Raw genomic sequence first — 21,954 nt, 5'->3', positions numbered from 1 at the left:
AATGAACATGTCAGTTCCCAAAGGCCTTAACTATAAAAACACCACAACAGCTATAAGATTTAAATGAGTAACAACTAGTTTATAGTTAAGTTTTATATGGTTATTTTTCTTAAATTCTTGTATTTCAAGTTAAATAAACACATTTTTAGTATATCGGAAGTTAATTCGATGCGTTTAACTCTTTGAAAGAAGCTAAAGAGTGATATGAGTTCAAGGCGTAGCGTAGGTCGTAGGTACGTTCTAAAGTATCTACCTACCTAAATGCAAGTAAATATAATAGTATAGGTACAGTCGGAGTAAAAAAAGGTTCGTCACCCTAAGATCTACTTTCTTTTGCTCAGTATGAGCGCTAATCTGCTTTACCGATTGAGTAGGACATACTGCGTCAACCTGTCAACCTGCTAAACATAATCAGGATAGCAACCCTACAACTACACCTTGGCACTGACAAACACTGTCAATTAAATAAAACATTACTTGATTGAAACTTTTACGAAGTAGATGGTTAAAAGGTTTTGTATTGATATGAAACTAGATATATGTCAATGGTGTATACTATTTTGACCCTTGTTATCATGTCAAATAAGTAAGTATAATTTGATATGCACTTGTCTACTTTGGTTGTTGTAGTACTTTGGTTTCAAAACTTACTAAGTGTCTATGACTTTGTAAAGGAATCAACTTAATAACCAAATAACTGACGAAGGTTTTCCTACCCCCACAATAGTTACCTTACCTTCTGATTTGCACTGTCAAGGTACAATCTCGTATTTACCTTGTAAATTCTTCTGATATTTTGATACAAAAGTTCAAAGCAGTACAGTGCAGGTGGTAGGACCTTGTGCAAGGTCCGCCGAATTGCTACCACCATCTTGCTCGCTAATCCTCCCGCGAAGCAGCAGTGCTTGCACTGTGTTTCGGCGTGAGAGTAGACAGCCGTGAAATTACTGGCACTTGAGGTATCCATCTTAGGCTCTAGGTTGGCAACGCATCTGCAATACAAAGGTATTGCAGATGTTTATGTGCGGTGGTGATCTCTTACCATCAGGAGACCCACTTGCTCGTTTGCCATCAGTCAAATAAAACAAAAACACGTAGGTAGTGACAATGAGGCGTAAAAAACAAAAACATGGCCTTTGACAAGCTTAATAATAATAATAAAATAACGTCGTGTGTAACTTTAAAATTGTCTGAATGGTAAAGTTTGTGAATGTGATTTTAATTAATATTTGATAACGCAAAGTACGTAGCTATGGATCTACACTAAATGGACACATAGGCTACTTTTTGTTTCCGTATTCCCGCAGGAATACGATGAACGCATATAAAAAGTCCAATTATCTCAGCCGCCTAACTAAATATTACTAAATCAATATCAAATTCAGAAGAATATTGTCTAGCCTGAGTGAGCAGCTATTTTTAACACCTACCTGCTACACCAGCAGGGCTACTACGAAACCCGAAACTCGAAGTTCGTGTCGTGCGGTCCCTCTGACACTTATACTATTAATACGCTAGCGAGAGAGACGGTACGATACGAACTTCGAGTTTCGTGTTTCGGAGTAGGCCTTCTGTAGTGGGCACCCAAGACAAGTTGCGGCGACTGTTGCAACGTTGATGCAACCGCATCCTTGGCTGCGCACGTGGAGTCAAACTTTCCACAGCTGATAACCACAATTAAATGAGTGAAAGTACGACAATTTAAGAATGTGGTAGCGAGTCGGGGGCATTGGTCTGATGCAACGCAACTTGTTGTGCAGGTGACCGAAATGTGATAAATGTAGCGCCAATTTTTTATAATCAGGCGGTTGAAAATGGTAAAAATGTATCGAATGGTATTTATTTGACCTCATAAACCGAATACTTCAAAGAGATATTATTTCCAATTAAGATGTTTCATTTTTATCTGTACATTAGAGTTGTTATTTTTTAATTGAGAAAACTATTTCGAAAACTTAAATCCACTACTTACTTTTATACGAAAAAAAAACTTAAAAACGTGAATTTTACCCCGTGGCTTCCAATAACGTCTGGACTATTACTATTAAGTACTTATTCTGTGCCCATGATTAATTCATCAGATGACGTTGGAGTCGGTCACGAAATTTGATATGTACATAAAAATAGTCCTGTTCCTCATTCATTTTACATTTTACATAAACAGCACTGGTTGGCGGTTTGCTGGCTGCTTACTACGGCGCGCTCGCTTTTCTCTTCACTTCGCTCGTTGCCGTACCTGTCCTAGCTATTTTCCGGAACCTTTAATTGACCGTAAAAGTGACCAATTTGGTACCTACATTGCTGAAATTTCTTTGAAGTAAGAAATATTTGGACGCGTCCAGTGCTAGTTGGTTATATAAATGGTTCAGGCACAAATACATAAAATCAGGTATTCCCAAGGGGTAGACAGAGACGTCCTTCCACTGCTACGATCCTGGCATACAACTCTCGCTTCCTCTACATTCATTCTTTTCCAGCATGCACGTCGGTTTAGAATACTCCTGAGACCGACCTTTATTCAGGACGTCCTGATTTGATCGTGGTAGTGGTTTCTTATAGATCTGCCTAGTCAATCTGTTTTCATTCATAAATATATAAATGATTATACTGTACAGTCGAACAAATTGAATCATGGCCCAGGGTGGTAATCAAATCAATTTCACAATGATTTTCTTGACAAAAGTATGAGATGTCAACATGACATTAGTAGCACAAATTTGTTCGACTGTACGGTGATGATTTCAAATAAAAAAAACCGTATTCAAATCGGTCCACCCGTTTAAGCTACGGTGCCACAGACAGACAGACAGACTCACAGACACACATAGCGGTCAAACTTATAACACCCCTCTTTTTGCGTCGTGGGTTAAAAAGGTAAAAATAGCTAGATCTGTGGAATAATCATGTCACTTTTTAACCCCCGACGCAAAAAGAGGGGTGTTATAAATTTGACCGCTATGTGTCTCGTGTGTCTGTCTGTCTGTCTGTGGCACCATAGCTCTTAAACGGCTGGACCGTTTTGAATGCGTTTTTTTTATTTGAAAGCAGGTTTTCTAGCGATGGTTCTTAGACATGTTTTATCAAAATCAGTTCAGCTGTTTTTGAGATATTGAACGTTGAAGTGACAAAGTCGGGGGTTTCCAACTCTTTGTTGGTTAGGTTAAATTATTATTCAAATAATCTCCTCAAGCGACCAAGAGTCAAGACAAAGCCCGATGTTGCAACTTGCAAGTGTTCTGTTTCTCAATACCACGTTTGCAAAACATCCGTAACTCGGCTCATGTTATGGATGTCCATGGGCGGCGGTGATTGCTTTCCATCAGGTGAACCTCCTCCTCGTTTGCCCCCTATCATAAAAAAATATTATTTTATGACTTAGGTGACGTAGGTATTTTGTTTTTATTAGTAAGTACCTAAAACTTTGCTCATCCAAGTTTTTTTTTAATTAAAGTTTTTCAGGTGCGCTCGCAGCACGCCACCAAAATTGTACGTTGTAAGTATTTATCGTGAATTAAAAAAATCTCGGAATTTCGATTCAACTGTGGACGTAGAATACGCGGGTAGTTACTAGTTAGTAATATTGCCACAATATCACAGACAAGTTCTCCGCAACTGGGGCATTCGTTTCATAATTCTGTTATTCCAATTAAATAAACTGGCTGGCGAAGGAAATAGCGAATTATTATAAAAAACAAATGATAAAAGATAAAGTAAATTATTAAAGCCTTTGGTACCTTTATTAAAGCGAATCGTTGGTCATCGTCGATCCCCGTAATAGGAGAAATGGGTGCCATGTTTCCACTCGTCAAAAACAACGTAAACTTTTTCGTTTCACTCGCGACACCAACCGAGCGCACGCGCAACGCCCGCGAATGTTGACGGACGACTGAACGAACGAACACGACTGAGATAAAAAGCTGACGAATAACAAGTGACGTGCGGATAACGCACCGCGAAAACTAGCGACGCGTGCGCGCATTTTGGTGCCCGAATAGGATTTTTTCGAGTTCCATACTTCAAAAGGAAAAAACTAAAAAAAACGTGCATGTTGAATTACGTTGCGTGCGACGCTCGATTGACACTACAAAGTCGTTGGCTTTACGGCCTCGCAATTTCACTCGGCTTTATTTCATTTTACAAGCTTTATTTAATTTGCAATGTCTGTTCGTTAAGGTTAACTTTGCCAGTAACATTTGATCCACTTCCAACGGTTGGATTGACTTGAAAAAAAATTCAATTTTTAACAAAAAATTATATTGAAACTGATACCAATAATAAAGCAAGAAAAGGGAAAGCAAGGTGAGATGAGTTCGGAATGGAATAGTAAAAATTAAGAGATTTTTATAAGGTATATTTTATTACAAATAATACATATCTATTTTATTTACATTTTCAGATTATTGATCAATCTTAAAGTTCAGCTAGCACTGTTATTCAGCATTTATTTAACATCAAATATTTAATCTCATAATTGATCTTCAACAACAGTAAAAACAACTCCACCTTTCTCTGGCTCTTCGTCAACCACTTCCTTATCACTTCCTTCCATGTCAGAGTCAGAATTTTCAACATCTCGGTAATGTCCAAATGACGTCACATCTCTAGGCAGCTCTGGCATCCTGATACCAGTTCTCGCCATCAACTTTTCTGCTGCATGCTGAGCCTCTACCAACTTCAAATGGGTGTTATATTCCGTTTGCAATTTCAAAGACTCGTCTAAACTCAACACTTTAGCTGGACCATGTATGATGGGAGGGGGGGTTGCTGCAGTAACTTCCCAGTGTTTATTTCTTTTCCTAAGCACTTCTTTTTCAGGGTTGTGAACGTCCGTCTTTGTAGTTCTGTAAGGTTTAAAATTCCCTGTACTTTTCGGTTTAGTATTGCTCTCAGTTTTCTCAACTAAGTACTTTATATGAGGCAGTTCCTCTATTTTATTTAAGTCTTCTAGTGTTACTAAAGGTTTTTCAGGAGGTAAGGTTTTGATAGTTTTCTCTTGGGTTGTGGTCTGGCTCAGTATGTGTAATACATCTTCTGGTTCACTGTCATCGTCGGAATCTAGGTATGTATCACTTTTGTCAGATTTCCCTTTCCATTCTAGGTTTTGAACCGATTGTTTGTCGACGGAGTTGAGTGTGAGATTGTCCAGTAAGCGACACGCTTGTTCTTCCTCCTGTTTCGCCTTCAATTCCTGGACAATCTTGTCGTGCAAAGCTTGTATTTTTGCACCTTTGTCAGCCAATTTATTTACGAAAGCTTTGTTATTTAATAGTTTCAATTGCCTGTCGCGCAGCTCCAAAAGTTCTGGAACAGTTTTAGAAGACAAATCGGTTATTTTGCCGTCGATTTCAGTCTTGGGCGGAGGCGGTAAGATTCCGGGTATCCTCTTGTTTATTTTCTTCATCGTTTGAGCAACAGTCATTATATACCATAAAATATAGACTGACAAACAAGTTTCACACAATAATTAACAGTGATACTGTTATAATGAACTATAATAGTAAGATTTTCAGAAAATTGTTTATATTTTTCCAACTTTTTTCTCCAAATTACTCTATTTGCTTGCATGCACGACCAAACTGTTGATGGTGAAATGAATGAATGGAAAGAAGATTAGAAGAGTGAAGTGAATGACCAATTGAAATGTCAAACGAAATTTAATGAACATGTAAATATGTTGCCAGAGTGTAAATTACCATAGACAATATTAGGAAGAATCGACATATCGTTAAAATAAATCATCGATTTAAATCGATTGTACTAGGCAAAAAAACCAAGGATCCAATAACATCAATTTAAAAAAATTAGCTGTCAGTCAGTACTTTAGTCAAGAGCGTTCATTTAGCGTGCCAATAAAAATCAATATTTAGTGTTCTGTATGTATAGGATGGTGAAATTATAGCAGCAATATTAGAATAGTCTAAGTTCATATCCCATCATGGACGACGCAACTGTAAGTTTAATTTATCAGGCAATAACCAGATCGAATACTTACCTTTTTTTCAGAACATACTTGGTGTGGGGTGATATCAAAAATTTGCCCCTCTGTTATTATTACAGATATTCTTTCATTCCATCCTATATAATATTTGTTTACTTTTGTATATTGATATTCCAACCAAGAAACCCTCTCGGCAACTACAAAGAAGGTTCTAGAAAGTGCCCTTCTTCCTTTCCAAGAAACGGAATCGTGTACCAGGGTATAACTTTTTCGCGCTAAATATAATGTTAACATACGATACATCTGCTAAAGAAATAGTTGTGAAATTTATTATGCAGAGGTTTCACCTTGGTCTGGGAGTCAGTGTCCTCTATTGTTCAGTGCATTCTATTGTTTTTAATTTGATAAAGTAAAAACTAGCTGAAGAATGGAATATTTTTGATCTTTGAATGTTTTTCCAGGTGCCTTTACGTTTGGAGCCGATGCAACCAAAAGACTTGTGCGAGAAGAGGCTGTGGATTGGAAACCTGGACACCAGGGTTAATGAGTATGTTATTTTATTTTGCTAAATTATTAATATGGTCAAAACTGTTCAAAGCCAGCCAATTGTCAGCTTGGGCAAAGCCAATAGTCATTATTTGCAATATTATTTTAAACCAGTGACGGACCTCTACAAATCTGTATAATATTGAGTATGACATTCTAACTAGTGTTGCTATGTATGGTTTTGACTAAAAGTGTTAAGGTGCATATGTCTTTTTACTCATTAAATATATAATAGACGAGACAGATATGTGATAAATTAAATTGTTCTTGTTTTTTTTTTTCATAAACAACTGGTAACATAACAAATATTTGGGTTTAAAATTAGTAATTTGAGTACAGCACTAAATGTTTATCAATTTAAAAACCAGCTAGATTAACACAGCAGTACAAAGAATACTCGACTACAGGCACCCAGGGGCTCCCAACTGCCTGCCTGATAATTTAATTAAACAAATTACTATATTCCCAGGGCCAAATAAACATTAAGGCTTTAAATGTAACACAATAAAAAAAATAACATGCCTATAATTTTTTAAAAGTGATCTCTACATTTTGCGTTATTTGCCAGAAGTAAACACAATAACCGTTGCAAAGTAAAAATCTATATCACTCTTCCATTTCCCAATTACCGGTATCAACTACTGAAAATGGTCCGCGTGTACGGCAACATCGAGAAGTTCGACATGCTGTTCCACCGCAGCGGGCCGTGCGCCGGCCAGGCGCGGGGCTTCGCCTTCGTCACGTACCGCGCCGCCAGGGACGCCCAGCGCGCGCGTGCCGCGCTCCACAACCAGCTGCTCGGCGCTAAGAAGATCTGTGTCAAGTTCGCTAAGAATACCAATGTGAGTGGTTCGAGCCATTTATATGAATGAACACAACTCTGTTGCTTCACAACTTCCATGTGAGGAATCCTATAGTTACATACTTTACTAAATGACTCCCTACATCCCTGAACAATTTAATATATTATCCATGTATTGTATGTTAAAAATAGGCTGATTGTGTTGGTTCCTTTATAAAATACCTCATAATAACAAACAGTCTACCTACAGTAAAATATTTCATTGATTATAATTTTCTAATATTTCTAATTTACTTACTTTAATACTTAGTTTTTGCTAACTTACAGAATGAACTAATGAAAGTACAATTATTAGCATGTCTGTGTTGTCTGCTAAATTTCTAGTTAAAGTTTTCTTTATTTTAATTAATTTTACATTTACCATGTATTGGGTTATACCTGAATAAAAGAAAATTATTATTTTTATTATGTTACCCTTTCCCACTTATACTTAACAATCTGATTTTTCACCATTTTCAGGAGGACCAGGACAGACCCAAGCCGGAACTTGGCATCCCGGCGCTGGCAGGAGCGAAGCCCGAGCTGAAACTGAGCAGGAAGACCGCCATACAATCCATAGAGGCTAAACTCAAGATGATGGAGAACATGAAAGCGGGAGACGACTTCGTAATCAACAAGTTGGCAGCCAACGAGGCACCAATCATCAAGCAGTATCAGACGAAGCAGCACCAGCCGCAGAATAAGAGCCATACTTCCTTCAGGAGACGGCATCCGTATCATAAGAAGAGATAAGTCTTAAGCATATTGTTTCATTCTGCTTTCGCAGCAATCGTGTTCATATCTGAAAAGCAATATTCATGCTTAGCTAATCGTGCACTTCTAGCTTATATTTGAGATTGATATGTGAAAAGTGTTTTTTGCTGTATTTAAATGGAGTTGTTTTTTGGTATATACCTACATTTGGTTTGTTTAAATTCTATAAAAAACCTTTGAAATGTGATTAGTTTAAAAATCTTGAGTGCCATTAAATCACTCAAAACTTTTCCAACAGAAAAAAAACTTTGTGTATTTTAATTTTAACAATGAGATCTTTTAATGTTTAAGTTTTAACAGTATTAATGTGTAAAGTTTTAGATAAAGCGCTACTTAACTGGACAAAAATGATACAAATATTATAAATATGAAAGTTTGTACACTTAGGCATGTTACTCAATAACGCAAGAACAGCTGAATGGATTTGGATGAATTTTGGCACACAATTAATTTATAACCCAGATACTTAGATTATATATGACCCCACCCAGATAAAAACTCTTATGCATTCATGTTTTTAACATGGGAATGATACCCAAAAGAAATATGATCCAATGCTTGCTGCTATCACATTACATATTAGCCAAATCATATCATTGTATTGTGACAAGCTTGATTTTTAAGCTATTATTTATATTTTAATACTTTGGCTGCCGGCTGTCAAATCTAAGACTTTCTTAGGTGCCACAAACGCACATGTGCATCAAAATGCCTGCGAAATTAGACAGCCGCGCTGGGCGAGTCACGAAAACGCATAATATGCGTTGCCGTCACCAAATGTATTTACTATAGCTTCTATCTTGACATTGTTCTGTAATAGTTGAATTTGTAGATTCCTTTCCTGTTATTGTAATGGAACTGTCAGCGTGTTCATTGTTGTTTGTAATGTAGATTTTTTTGTAGTTCTAAAAAATGAATATTAGTGACTCGGATTGTAGGTGGGGCGGATGTAACTTTTGTTAAAAAAACATTAACTGAGTTTATAATTATTTAATCGAATTTGATAAAATTTACACGGGATCACTTCTTTCTTTTCGTTTCTTCTTTTTTTATTCACTGTCGAACTGAATGAAAAATATTCATCAAAATCGGTTCAGGGACAGTGATGATACTGTCGGAATCATGTATGCACATAATAAAGTAGCAAATGACCTTCTTTGACGTCCTGTTGACTCATTTACAGATTCTGCCTATTTAAAAACGTTACTACAAAATAGAAAAATGACGAAGAATGTTAAAAAAAATACTTATTAAAAGACCCGTCGAAATTGAGATTTTTTTTAACCTGTTGTGTAGGCAGGCTGTTTATCTATGAAAAAATTATTCGAGCGAATCATATTTATAACAAATTCAATCTTTTAAAATCGGTAGCAATCTGTAGATTTTATGTGGTCGATATAATGTATTATGCCTATGCCTATAGGGGTTGAAGAAGTCAAGTTTAAACCAACTATTCTAGTAAATAAGTGGTTTTAAATCTAGGTATTCATCCGCCCCAGAATGTAGGTCTACAAATACAAGTCGAACATGACCGATATCTAAATGAAAATAAAATACAACCAGCCTTTATTCATACCTACAGATATTTTAATATTAAGTTTAATTGTAGTAAGTTTGCTAGTGATGTTTTGTGTTGTTCAATAAAACTATATCCCTAACCAGGCTTTTATTAAAACACCGTCTGCAATTCATATATTTATTAATCGCTTTTGCTAATTTAAAAGTAAATAACTTATTACTTATTATTTTTTTCATATAATTATAGCTTGTTATAAAAAAACTTTACACTGCTTAGCTGTTATATATAAATACAAAATTATGCCGAAGAATATACATACAACATATTGCATTTGTTCAGAGACAAACTGAATTGTCAATGCACAATTTGTGCAAACCGCTAATATACTCAGCGGCACAAAATTTGGCCACTCTACATACAAAACTACCTATTACTGCATACATTTGAGGACCACATTTTTTGCCGCTCAGTATATTTTGTCGCGAGGTGCTTCGGTTTATTCACGGTTTATGTTAAAACAAATCATCTTTTTGCTTTGCGTTACAAATTAATTCATTCTAATTTTTATTTAAATAATTTTTCTAAAAAAATACAGGTTGATTCTGGAGACGTGATCAGAGCCAACCCTACACATTTCAGTAATGTTTAAAAGTTATTCTTTTTTTTTTTACATAAAACTGACCAGTGAACCCTGTCTCACCTGATGATAAGTGCAGATGACGCCAAAGGCGTATCTCATTGATTCAGTAACACACATTTTACACCACGAAAAACCAACAACAACACAATCTCACTAACAGCTACGAAACGTTTACCTTTATTTAGGTCAATAAAACTAACTCGTTGCCATGGCAATGTCTCGTGGGTCATTAAAGGTACGATTTTACGGGGTACAAATCCACCAACAGCTAGTTGTGACTGTCATACACCAATTCCTTAATGACCTGTATCACTGTTGTCTCTTGAGTCACTATTAAGAATAACAACACTTAAAAGTCAGGGTTGGTTCCAATCCTATCCCCAGTAACGCTCTGTATTTGTTAACAGAGAATGTGCACAGTGTAGGCGGTACCAATCATAATTATAGATTGGAGCTTTAGTGTACACACATTTTGTTATCTGACTAATCAAAATCAACAACACAGTTAAAAGTAATTATTACATACAGTATTGTAAACCATGTAGTAAAAATACTACAAAACGGTTTAGAAGGAAGGGTAAAAAATGTATCCATAAGCCTATGGAAGTTCAAATATGTAAATCAACATTTATTTGATACTATTGTTGCCTCAGATGGAATTTGTGAACTATGTAAAAAAACTGCCGTTGAAATTGTCAATGATTTGATGATTTAACTAGTGCCACAAAACTAGTTCATGTTACGGTTGGAAGTATGACAACACTATTAAATAAACCTAATATAAGGGATATATCAATATTTCAATGTGTAAAGTAAAGCAAATATCACGTATTTAACAGTATTTGAAAATGAGTGATAATTCATTGTAAAATATCTTCTGTATTTTTACATTGTCCACAATTTTTCAATGTGTAATGTTTTAGTATAGCAAATATCACGTATTTAACAGTATTTGATAATTCATTGTAAAATATCGGCTGTATTTTTACATTATCCACAATTTCCGCCCGTGGCAAATTTAAATTCACTCATTCCTTAACAAGCTAATGCAATTGAAAAGATCGACCACAAGATGCTCCAAATACGCTGATGCGCCGTAAACATAGCGACGGGACTTATGCGTCACTTCCAAACCGGTGCTTAAAACGAGCAGTTGTAACCGGTTACAAATTAACCGGTATTTCGGTTAAACCGATTTTTAATTTTGATTGCCGTTTTTGATCTGGGAACGTCTTGGTTTTGAAAATTAACCGGTTTTCAAGTCCTGCTTAAAAAACAACGGTGCGTCAGTTTTTTTTGGACAGCTGTGCGGACGATACGCGAAATATTGAAGCAAGAATGCCGTCACTGCATTTATAGCGCGTCAGCGTATTTCGAATGGTCGCAGACGCAAAACAAAGTGGTCATCTACATAACACTTTCACTAGTTCTGAAGCCGGGAGAGATACAGTTAGAAAGGGAGTTGGCTAGTTTCTGTTGCGGGCTGGCGGCGCTGAGGAAGTCGTCTTCTTCGGGCTCCAGCTTCCGCTTCATGCCGGAGTACTGGTTGTCTTCGCCGTCTTTGCCCCAGTCTTTGTATTCTATGCACAGCGGCCATATTGTTTTTCCGGATCTGTAAAAGTTATACTTATTAGTAGTGGAAATAGTCGCATGGTTTACGGATTTTAGGGTAGAAATCGATTATATTAAATATATTTCTTTTTATTTTAAGTAAATTAAATATTTTGTTTTGTTTTTTTGTGATGGTCACATGAACATTACCAAATCCAAAACTAAAATTGTCAGTTCATTCAGTATAGTCCATCTGCATTATTCTCTGCCACAGTGATGCGCAAAAATATCTGACACTTTCTGCCGGCCCTAGTCATATCAGATATTTTAGTACATTTTGTAGCGTAGATGTAGATATTGGTGCGAGCGACTGTACCACCTCTAGTTAGTACAGCATAACATCACCGTTCCTTCTGCCGTCGTTACCACAGTATTCTACTGTAATTGGGCCAATCATCTTTTTCTTGTTTGTTATTCTGTTCTGTTGTCCAAGAGACAACAGAGACAGTTGTAATTACGACAAAAATGTACGCTCAATGAATTTTAACCTCAGAAAACAAAGAATCTAATGGTTTTATTCAGTTGTCCAGGGGACGTAATACCATGGCAAACAGATACAAGAGAAAGTCGATCGACCCATTTACTAGCTCGACATGAGGGTGAAGACCCAAAAGTTGCACACGCAGGTAGTTAAAAAACTATAAAAAAACCATTGTGCCACGAAAGTTAACCATACAAATATTATGATTGGTTTTTGGAGTCTTTTTGTATTTTTTGTTTCAACTCCAAATTTTTTACTTTTAGGGTTCTTACGGTTCTTACGGTTACGGTTTTTTTCGGTTCTTTTTCTGGTTTTTCTGTGCATCCATGTGTCAGTTTGTATTTTCGATATACAAATATTACAAAAGTATGATTAATTTTCGTGTCACAATGGAAAAAGTTAACAGCAATTCTAACTACCTGCGTTAAGGGTGTACAAATTTTTGGTTTTCGACCATGAAAGTCTGGTCAGTCCACAATGACCGGAAGTCACTACGGATACTCACTTGGGCAGCGTGTAGGGGTCATACGGGAACCAGTGTTCCAGGTGGTCGGGCGCGGCGTGCGCGTGCAGCTGGTGTCGCGCGTTGCGGTCGAGGATGGCCTGGCAGTAGGCCACCTGGTGCGCGCGCGTGACGCCCGCGAACGCGCGCGACACCTGCGGCGGCGCCCCCGCAGCGGGTTCAGCGGGGACGTCACCAGCCGCGGCAGGTTTAACGACTCCACGAACTTCACATCTATAAATATTACATTCTTTTACAGCTGCTACTTGGAATAAAATAAATAATATATCGTGGGACACCTGACACCAATTGACCTAGTCCTAAAGTACCTAAGCAAAGCTTGTGTTTTAGGAACGGTCGGTTCCCTCACTTATGTAGCCCCATTTTCATACTAGTTGCATAGAAAAGTGGACACTTATGTTAGGGCACCGACTGTACTTGGCAACGGATAAACATACTCAAAATAAAAACACATTAAATATCCAACACTCAAGTAAAATTATTTGTATTATCCACACAAACATGTATCTATCCCGACCGGGAATCAAATCAAACACAGGACCTCAATCTTTGTAGTCAGGTTCTTTAATCACTGGGCTACCTGGTCGTCAAATCAAATATGCATAAAATATTATACCTATCTCTTAGATCCAGGGTTCGACATTATCATGATAATTACGCTTCTTGATTATTAGGGATAAGTTCGCCTTTGTGCATATATTTCATTGTTTGCCATCTGTGTTTGTTTACTTATTTATAATTATCCTTTCGAACCCTGGTTAGATCAGCATTTGCCAAAGTATATTATGCTGTGGAAAACTATGGTAGCCTAACGGTTTCACTTATGGCCTCTCAAACGTAGGATCGTTGGTTTCGGGCACGCATCTATGAGTTTTTCGGTATTCATGTGCAAAATAACCGGACCAAAGCATAGCAATCATTTCGGCCACTCTCGGTCATAGACTTCCTCTCAAAATGAGAATTTGAACGACAATACAAACGCGCGTGCCCATTGCGGATCGGAAAGTTTACGAACACCATTTAATTTATTCGCAAGTTATTATTATTATTTAATAGAAAACATTAGTAGAAACACTCACTTTCTTTGCTAGAGAACAAATGATGATGCTTGAACGCCACCAGATAGAATACCGCATGGCAGATCGCATGGAAGGCCCCGTGCACTTTGGTGTTGTCACTCGAGGTGGACTCTTGCGTCGCCGTGATGTACCCGTGGCACCACTCGGCCATCGCCCGCAGGTGCTGCACCAGCCGCGAGTTGGGCACGCGCACGCACCGCGCCAGCAGCCCGCCAGGTGCGCCGCGGCCGTGCGCCGGGTGGCCCCCGCCGCAGCCCCCGCCCCCCCCCGCCCGCCGCCACCACCCACAGGTTGCTGAGGACCCGGTCGGCGCACTGCTGGCTGATCGAGATCGCGTACAACAGAAGGAACTGCACGTGTCTGGGGAGGAAAGTGATGCGTGACTACGGACATCCACATTGCCCTCCTGAGACAAAAGGCGGTATCTCAAAAAAAAAAACACCTTGAGTTATTTAAAACATGTGATTCAGAATGTCTCAAGCTATACCTAGGTTGTACAATCCATACTGGTATTATAAATGCGAAAGTGTATGTTTATATGTTTGTCCGTCTTTCACGTCGAAACGGAGCGACGGATCGACGTGATTTTTGTCATAGAGATAGTTTATGGGCCAGAGAGTGACATAGGCTACATTTTATCCCGGAAAAATGCACAGTTCCCGAGGGAACAGCGCGCGATAACCGAATTCCACGCGGGCGAAGCCGCGGGCAAAAGCTAGTATTATTAATAACTCAAGTGTTTTTGTTTTGAGATACCGCCTTTTAACTTAAGATATATAGGTCAATCAACTTTTTCTTGTTTGTTATTCTGTCCCGTTGTCCAAGAGACAACAGTAAAAATTTCTTAAAAAAACAATTATAATCCATTATATAAAAGTGAACCGCCAGAACGGGACAAAAAAACGAGACGGAGCCGGACGCGAAGCGCTTTTCGAACTGGGGATATTTGTTACTTAAATAAATTTCAATTTCCCACAGATTACGAATAAATAAAATTGGTAAACCATTTATAGTTTCCGCGGGTGGGAATAAATTGTAGTACATAAAATTGGACTTGTAATGGAATCGAATAGTTTACGCGTGCGAAGCCGCGGGTTAACTCTAGTATATGCTGTAAATGTACTAAGCAGATAGTCCATAAAATTGGACTTGTAATATAACTATGACAAAAATGTACGCTCAATGAATTTTAACCACAGAAAACAAACTCATGGTTTGAAAGAATTATCCAGGGGACGTAACCATGGCAACGAGGTACAAGAAGAAACACACACATCTCGGCCTATAAATAAATCCTACTAATATTATAAATGCGAAAGTATGTGAGTGTATGTGTGTGTATTTGTTACTTCTCTCGACGGGTTTGGATGAAATTTCATTCTTTAATAGATGAATTACTTTTGCCGATACCTGCACTGTGGATGTGGTCTTTCTAAATTATGTTTTTTTTTTAAACAACATAATTTGTTAACTGCTTTTTATATTATCCTGATATCCCAACCCGAACCCTTAGAACCTCAAATATGTCTAAATATGAGACGAGGTTAAGCAATAGTCAATTAACAATCTCAAGGTACTCACTTAATCCCATGCGTGGGCAGCACCACCCTCTCGAAGACATTGCATATGGTGACCAACGCAGGGTCTCTTTCTTCTTCCAGCCAACGCAGCATCTCTAGCATGCAGTAGTCCAGAGTCACAGACAGCTCGTCCTGCTCGTCCGTCTCCATCTCAAATATCAGTTCGCTCTGATTCTTGTTCTTAGCTCGGTCTACAATGTTTGAATCCATTTCGACCATCCTGAAATTTAGACAAGGGATTTAATGTTTTAAGCTTACTTACTTTTACTACTCATAGCTGAATACCATAAACGGGACTTATCACGCTAAACACACAAGTAATATTTATCTCGACGTTTCGACCCCATTGCAGTGGCCGTGGTCACGAGTTGACACCACAATGTGTTTAGCATGATAAGTCCTGTTTATGGTAAATACCATAACATTAAATATATTGCCCTGGATAACTCACGTCTTAAATCGAGTTTAGCTCGACATGTTTCGGACTGGATAACTCACGTCTTAAATCGAGTTTAGCTTGACATGTTTCGGATTACGTAGCCTTCGTGTTCGGAGCAACGCGACTCAGCGGCTGCTGCAACACGCGCACTGCGCGCCGCCGCTCTGCTCGCGCGACTGACGAAGGGCTACGGATTAGCCCGAAACATGTCGAGCTAGACTCGGTTTAAGACGTGAGTTATCCAGGTCAATATATTTAATATGAGTGAGTCTCACGGTAGTTTCATGTTCACAAATACCATCACGCTAAACAAACTAGGGGATTTTAAGTTTTTTGAAATACTAGCCGATGCACGCGACTTCGTCTGCAAATAATTCGATCAACGCGCGTCGGTAGGAACTATACAATTTTCCAAGATTAAACTACCATGGAATGGACTAACTATTCTCAGAGAAAAAGGAAAAAGAAGAAAGGAACATCATTTATTCCACCATAGGGGAAAAGGGTCCTGCTGCTTGGATAGCTTGGGCCGTAATTCCCACGCAGGCCCAGTGCGGATTGGGAACCGTGGTAAATTTTAAATGTACATAATTATGTACATGAATTTTGAAAAACTCACAAGGTGCTAGCCCGGATTTGAACTCGCAATCCTCTGCTTGATAGGCCAGCCACCACGGTTAACCACGAATAAAACAATACTCACCTACTAACAATAGCTGTAACAATATGTTCTCGTAGGGAGGGTATATATTTGCTCATCCATATTAAGTTATGTATGTACGCCCTGTTGCAGTAACAGCCGGCCTTGTAGTACGGGAACTGCTCTATCACTGTCTGCATCAGCAGGTCACTCGTCCTGAAAATGAAGACAAAACATTGTAACATCTAAACTAAAGGACTAGAAAGATGACCATTGAAAAAACAAATAATAATTAAATGAAAGTGGGGAGACTGAACCAGAAATATTGCAGATATTCGTTCGCATCCCTTTATTCTTATTTAGCCATCATCTATGTCCTACTCCCACTCTTCGGCAAATGCCTCTCCCTCGGATTTCACATCCTTAATACACAAAAATCAAAATCCCTGCCTGCTTTACTTTGAACAGTAATAAAAAACAAGTTGGTTAAACTTATAATTAAACTATAGGTTTGACGAAAGTAGGAAACGTGATAAAAGTGAACACATCATTAATTATCACCCGTTTTTACCCGACTGTCTGAAGGGAGGGTTATGGTTTTCTTGTATGTCTATCAGTGGCGTGCCGACGTAACAACCCGGTTCCCACCGGGTTGCCTATGTTTTTTTACGTGATCTCAGTGATGACGGGTATGGCAAAGATTCACTTCACCAACCCATAGGATTTGTATGTGATGACTTTCATAACCACATCATATAAGTACTTATGTCAGTCTGTTTGCCAAAGTTTAGAGCCTAAACTGTGGCAAACATATAACCTATTTGGGTCAGAAAACAAGCGCGTTGTGGCTTGCAACAACATATTATGCTGAGTGGGGCCCAATTGATACTACTTATTCGTTTTTTATTTTTATTTTGATGTATTTTTCTATGCTTCGAATATGTGTAAATAAGTGTTACTCTCTTTCTCTTTCATTTGCAACGGCATTCAGGCACTAGCTGAATTGCTACTGCCCTCTAACTGAAACATTCAAGATGCTCTCACCAAATTGAAAGCCATTCATAGTATAGGTTTCATTATTAGTGTTAAATAATAATACCTTATCCCGCTGAAGTCTGCCTATGCCGTGAAGCCTGTCCTAATGCGACAGTCTAAAACACTTTTGGCAGCTAGCACACGCTCACACGCGCCATTAGACCGGTTTCTAGCCTTTCTCTGCTTTTTACCTCTGAAAATTGTAGGTCTTTTACCCTTCAGGCTAAGTGTTAGTTTCAGACTCAGCACGCACTGCGGTTAAACGCGAGCGGTTGCAGCGCACCGTTTCTCTCTCAACCAAAAGTCTGAAGAGACGGTGCGCTAATACCGTGTGTGCTAAGCCTGATTGGTTGTGCCAAGAAGTTGGCAGCTTAACAGCGGCGATTGTCAGCGTGGGTCGCTTTAGAATTCTGCTGATCGCCACAGAATACTCCATATTATGTCGAGGAAGAGCACGCTCTGGTCGACACTAATGTCGCAGATTAAATGCCACCCGGCAGCGGTCCGGCGAGCGTGTTTTCTGTTCATAGCGTGTACTGCCAGGTAAGCACTGTGCGACGAGCGTCTCGACCGCGCCATGTATGTACAGAGAATATTGCATTTGTACCCACGATGTCTGATTGCATCTTAACATTATCCCTCATGCCTGTGGGGAGCAATTAACATCAGATTTGGAACCATTTCTCTTTACTGAGTTAGAGCGGAACACACTGAGGGACAAAACAAATGCTAGTCTTCTCAGTTTTGAGGTCTCACTGATACTATTAACCCTTAATAAGGTAGAGGAGACTTAGCGGCCATTTGCTTTGCGTTGGAAACTAAATCTTATTAATTTCATAATACGTCACAATTTCCATTGCAATTATTGAAAATATGACTAGCTTTAAAAATATTCTTTGTAAGGTATGTATTTCATAGCTGCTTTTGATTCTGTGGTAGTATGCTCCAATAAATGGGGCCTTATTAAGGGTTAATAATAAATGTCAGAAAGTCCAGGTGTCACATTGTCCATTGTCAGAAAAGGGCCCTAATGTCGGATAGTCCATATGTCCGAGAGTCCAGGGGTCTCATTTTATTATTTACATGGACTATCCGACATTAGGGCATTATAACCTTCGAACTTTTTGACAATGGACAATGTGACACCTGGACTCTCCATTATAACTTTCTAACTTTTTGACAATGGACAATGTGACACCTGGACGTTCTGACATTTGGACATGTATGCCCTTAAACGAATAATAAATGTCACTGTTAAGACACTGCAATTATAAATACAGATATAAAAAACCATTTACACAGCAAAAAGCCTTATTCATGTATTATATTAAACCATTTGAAGAGTAGTGGGTCACTTTCACTTTCGAATTTTGTCCCACATTGATTGTATGATGCAATATATGCTGTTGCTGGTTTATATCTTGTATGCATCTTACAGAGGTGATTTTTTTAGACCCGAGTCGCGTAACAAGTGGGAGTCAGAGCAGACCCCGTGGAGCCCCACGTCTAGGAGGCTCTAACCTAAACCAGTTGGGCCTGGAGCACAAGACAGACCACTTATGAATTTGTCATGGCCCCAAATCCATTTTTCATTGTAATTTCTTATCCTCAGTGTACGATAAAGCTGTGGATGGCTATTGATGATTTGCTGCTTAAGGAAAATTAATTCATTAGTCTCTTAAACTTTCCCATCATTTATTCAAAATTTATGAGGACTCAGCATTAATAATTGGAGAAAGAACTCATCATAGGTCAGGTTGTTATGATCTGACCACATATTTTAAAATAGTGGTCTACGTGATTGTCACTTGTAGGTTTTGCTTGTTAATAATTTACCTTCATATGTCCATCTACAATGCAAGAGTATTGATAGCCTTAAAAAGAAGTTGGCTAACAATTCACTCAATCAGATTGCTGTTGAGATGCTTGCAATTAGATACGAGTACTTAAATCTGGATCTGAAGATTCAAAAGAATCACATCCTCAAGCGGATTCGGATTCCTTACAGATCTTATTGACTCTGAGGAGCTACAACTCTGGACAACCTATTGGATGGAGCAGTTTGTGAATGGCGGTTCAGCATTCACTTTAGTTTAATCACATCAGATTTATCAGTCCGGCACTGGGCTGGTATGCCAGTAATAAATATGAAATGATTCATAGATTCAAGAGTTATTATGATGATCTAGCAAATTCTTGGTTTGTCAAAGTCTGGTTTTCATGGCTTTTTTATTAGAGTTGTATCTTCAAATTATTGTGTTATGGTGTTAACTACATTTTGTTGTTAATTTTATATTCATGACTATTTCATCCAGACAATAAGCAGGAAGCTAATTGATCTAATGCTGCAAAATGTTTCACAATGTTTATGCAACACTTACATGGGCATGATTGCAACAATTTGTGCAATAATGGTGTGGATGTTGGACCAGACAGCCACAGTTTCTGATGGGGGATGCTCATCCCAATTTTCACCTTCAACTGTGGAAAAAAACAGAATCGGTTTAAGCTCAGTTGTTTCTTGTTGTTAGTCATTTGCATACGTGTTTTGGTTTGAGGTCATTGTGAAGGCAAACACAGCTGGCCTTCTAATTTATATGTTTTAATACAGCATGGCCGGGTTTGGTACAACTACAATTATGTAGGTTAGGTTATATGTTCCACATACTTGATTTAAGAGAAGCTTGTTGAATAAATTTTTAAATATGATGAAAGTAGTTCAATCCCCAATGTGCACGGTTTGTAATAAGACTGAGGACTTGTACATTTTTTGGTGGAGTGTGTATAAGGATAGCCATGAGAGGTATTTGAGTAATTTGGACCTGTTCAATGGTGCAGTGAATATTACTTTGAGTTGTCCGGTATCGGAAGATGCAGTACAAATTTACAGGTTCATCAAGCACTCCTTTGCAGCCAGACAATCTCGTCATCGCAATAGAAGTGTTTGACGAATGTGACCATTGGGTATTTCAATGAGGCTGGCAGAGTCACACAGGTACACTTAAGCCTTAAAAAAAAATAGAAAAATAAGAGAAGCTCGATATTGCATGGCACATGCAACTGTGCCCAAATATCGAACATCTCTAAAATCAAGTTAGTTGTGTCTATTAGTTTGAAAAGATTACCTCTAAATTTTTTAACTAGATTAGTCAGCACCAGGGGGCAGTGATAGGTGTGCGCGGTGAGCAGACTCAGCAGGAACCGGATGTACAGCTCCACCAGCTGCTGGCTCCGACTCGCCCACTGCACATTGCACAATATGTCCACAAACTGCTTCATATCCCTACCCAACAACACCACACACGACAAGCAATCCTCGATTAAGATCTTAAAGTTCTCGTCTGTCAACGGATAGTCCTGAAGCACTTTTACCAATTCCCCATACGGCCCAAAGCTCTTATCCTTAACGTAATTCACTATTATGTTCTCCACTTGACGCTCCTTAAACCTGAACTTGACACGAGCGACGGCCGCCTGCCGATCCAAGGTCTTGCGCATCAACGATGCAACACTCTTTTGAGCGGCAACTGCCATGGCTTATTTTTTTAAATCAGACGACACGGACTTCAAAAAAGCTACTACTTCAGGCTGCCGCAGCAGCTCCGCCTTCTTGTGGTTCAGAACGTCTCTCAAAATGTTACTCGACTCGTCAGCGAAAGGTGGTGCGTGAGGATTCTGCTCGTAACTAGTGCTAGGGTGGCTGTAGCTAATCCCAGCGTCGACGACGTCCGAGCTTTTCTTATCCTTTAGATACGTTTGGAGTTTTTCTAGGAGAAATATTTTATTTTCGCCTTCTTTTTTTTCGGAACTATAACCTTCTTTGGACATTTCTCGGCGTGAATATTACATTTTATGTGGTAAGCGTTAACCACGAGTAAAAATTTCAAGGCTTTTCTTTCCTTTAAAGATAGCTTTCGAGGTTTTATACACAGCACAAATCTCAAAAAAATAAATTAAAAATAACACGTGTGGATTCTACTTGGTTTCGTTTCACGCACGCATGGACAATTGGACACGACCGTCTTAGACCGACTGACGTTGACGTTTGTTTGCACAGAGTACTTTATAATATAGTTTGTTTGTTTGCTTGTTCTTCGTTTGTTCTTTTTCTTTTCATTGTGATAAAATCTTGGTCATGGCATGGTCATGGCACAGACCTTATGTTTATAATAATGTTTGTGGTACGGTCAAGGACTTTAATTCATGAGCCACCATAGAACCCATGGATAGAACCTTATCAAAGGAAAATTCATTACGATTTTCCTTCGATTTTCCTTGTTAATTAATGCAATGACAATGACACAATGA

General features: G+C 38.5%; 4 protein-coding genes across 4 annotated transcripts in view; 1 reads left to right on the top strand and 3 right to left on the bottom strand.

The window, feature by feature from the left end:
• LOC141427872 (SEC14-like protein 2) overlaps positions 1-3,914 on the bottom strand; it is a 37,247-nt gene extending 33,333 nt beyond the window's left edge. Inside the window, exon 1 of the mRNA XM_074087461.1 lies at positions 3,735-3,914. Within this exon, the coding sequence (XP_073943562.1) occupies positions 3,735-3,794 (60 nt within the window). The 5' untranslated portion in view covers positions 3,795-3,914. The remainder of the gene's footprint in view (positions 1-3,734) is intronic.
• A 514-nt stretch (positions 3,915-4,428) lies between these two features.
• Positions 4,429-5,608, bottom strand: Polr2M (RNA polymerase II subunit M). The gene has a single exon (XM_074087462.1). It carries the CDS (start codon positions 5,417-5,419, stop codon positions 4,466-4,468), a length of 954 nt encoding a protein of 317 aa, XP_073943563.1. The 5' UTR covers positions 5,420-5,608; the 3' UTR covers positions 4,429-4,465.
• A 224-nt stretch (positions 5,609-5,832) lies between these two features.
• On the top strand, positions 5,833-8,733 carry LOC141427870 (probable RNA-binding protein 18). The gene is made up of 4 exons (XM_074087459.1): positions 5,833-5,950; positions 6,400-6,485; positions 7,116-7,326; positions 7,806-8,733. The coding sequence occupies exons 1-4, from the start codon at positions 5,936-5,938 to the stop codon at positions 8,076-8,078; spliced, it is 585 nt and encodes a 194-aa protein (XP_073943560.1). The 5' UTR covers positions 5,833-5,935; the 3' UTR covers positions 8,079-8,733.
• A 2,336-nt stretch (positions 8,734-11,069) lies between these two features.
• On the bottom strand, positions 11,070-21,807 carry Tif-IA (RNA polymerase I-specific transcription initiation factor RRN3 homolog Tif-IA). Its single transcript, XM_074087457.1, is given in 10 exon segments — positions 11,070-11,870; positions 12,856-13,021; positions 13,024-13,086; positions 13,953-14,165; positions 14,168-14,221; positions 14,224-14,312; positions 15,534-15,752; positions 16,675-16,827; positions 20,028-20,127; positions 20,772-21,807. Coding segments are annotated over 10 exon segments (1,671 nt in total). The 5' UTR covers positions 21,181-21,807; the 3' UTR covers positions 11,070-11,665.
• Between the last annotated feature and the right edge of the window lie 147 nt (positions 21,808-21,954).

The sequence above is a fragment of the Choristoneura fumiferana genome, chromosome 5, assembly GCF_025370935.1.
Source record: "Choristoneura fumiferana chromosome 5, NRCan_CFum_1, whole genome shotgun sequence".
Classification (NCBI taxonomy): Eukaryota; Metazoa; Arthropoda; class Insecta; order Lepidoptera; family Tortricidae; genus Choristoneura; species Choristoneura fumiferana.
Note: the sequence above shows the minus strand (reverse complement) of the source record. Positions and strands in the feature narration are given on the sequence as shown.

Bases quoted from the DNA above. Each gene is read 5' to 3' on its own strand.
- LOC141427870 (XM_074087459.1), top strand. The intron at 6,486-7,115 runs GTATGTTATTTT...TCCCAATTACCG, and splicing joins CTGGACACCAGGGTTAATGA to GTATCAACTACTGAAAATGG. The intron at 7,327-7,805 runs GTGAGTGGTTCG...CACCATTTTCAG, and splicing joins AGTTCGCTAAGAATACCAAT to GAGGACCAGGACAGACCCAA.
- Polr2M (XM_074087462.1), bottom strand. From the start codon at position 5,419: ATGACTGTTGCTCAAACGATGAAGAAAATAAACAAGAGGATACCCGGA.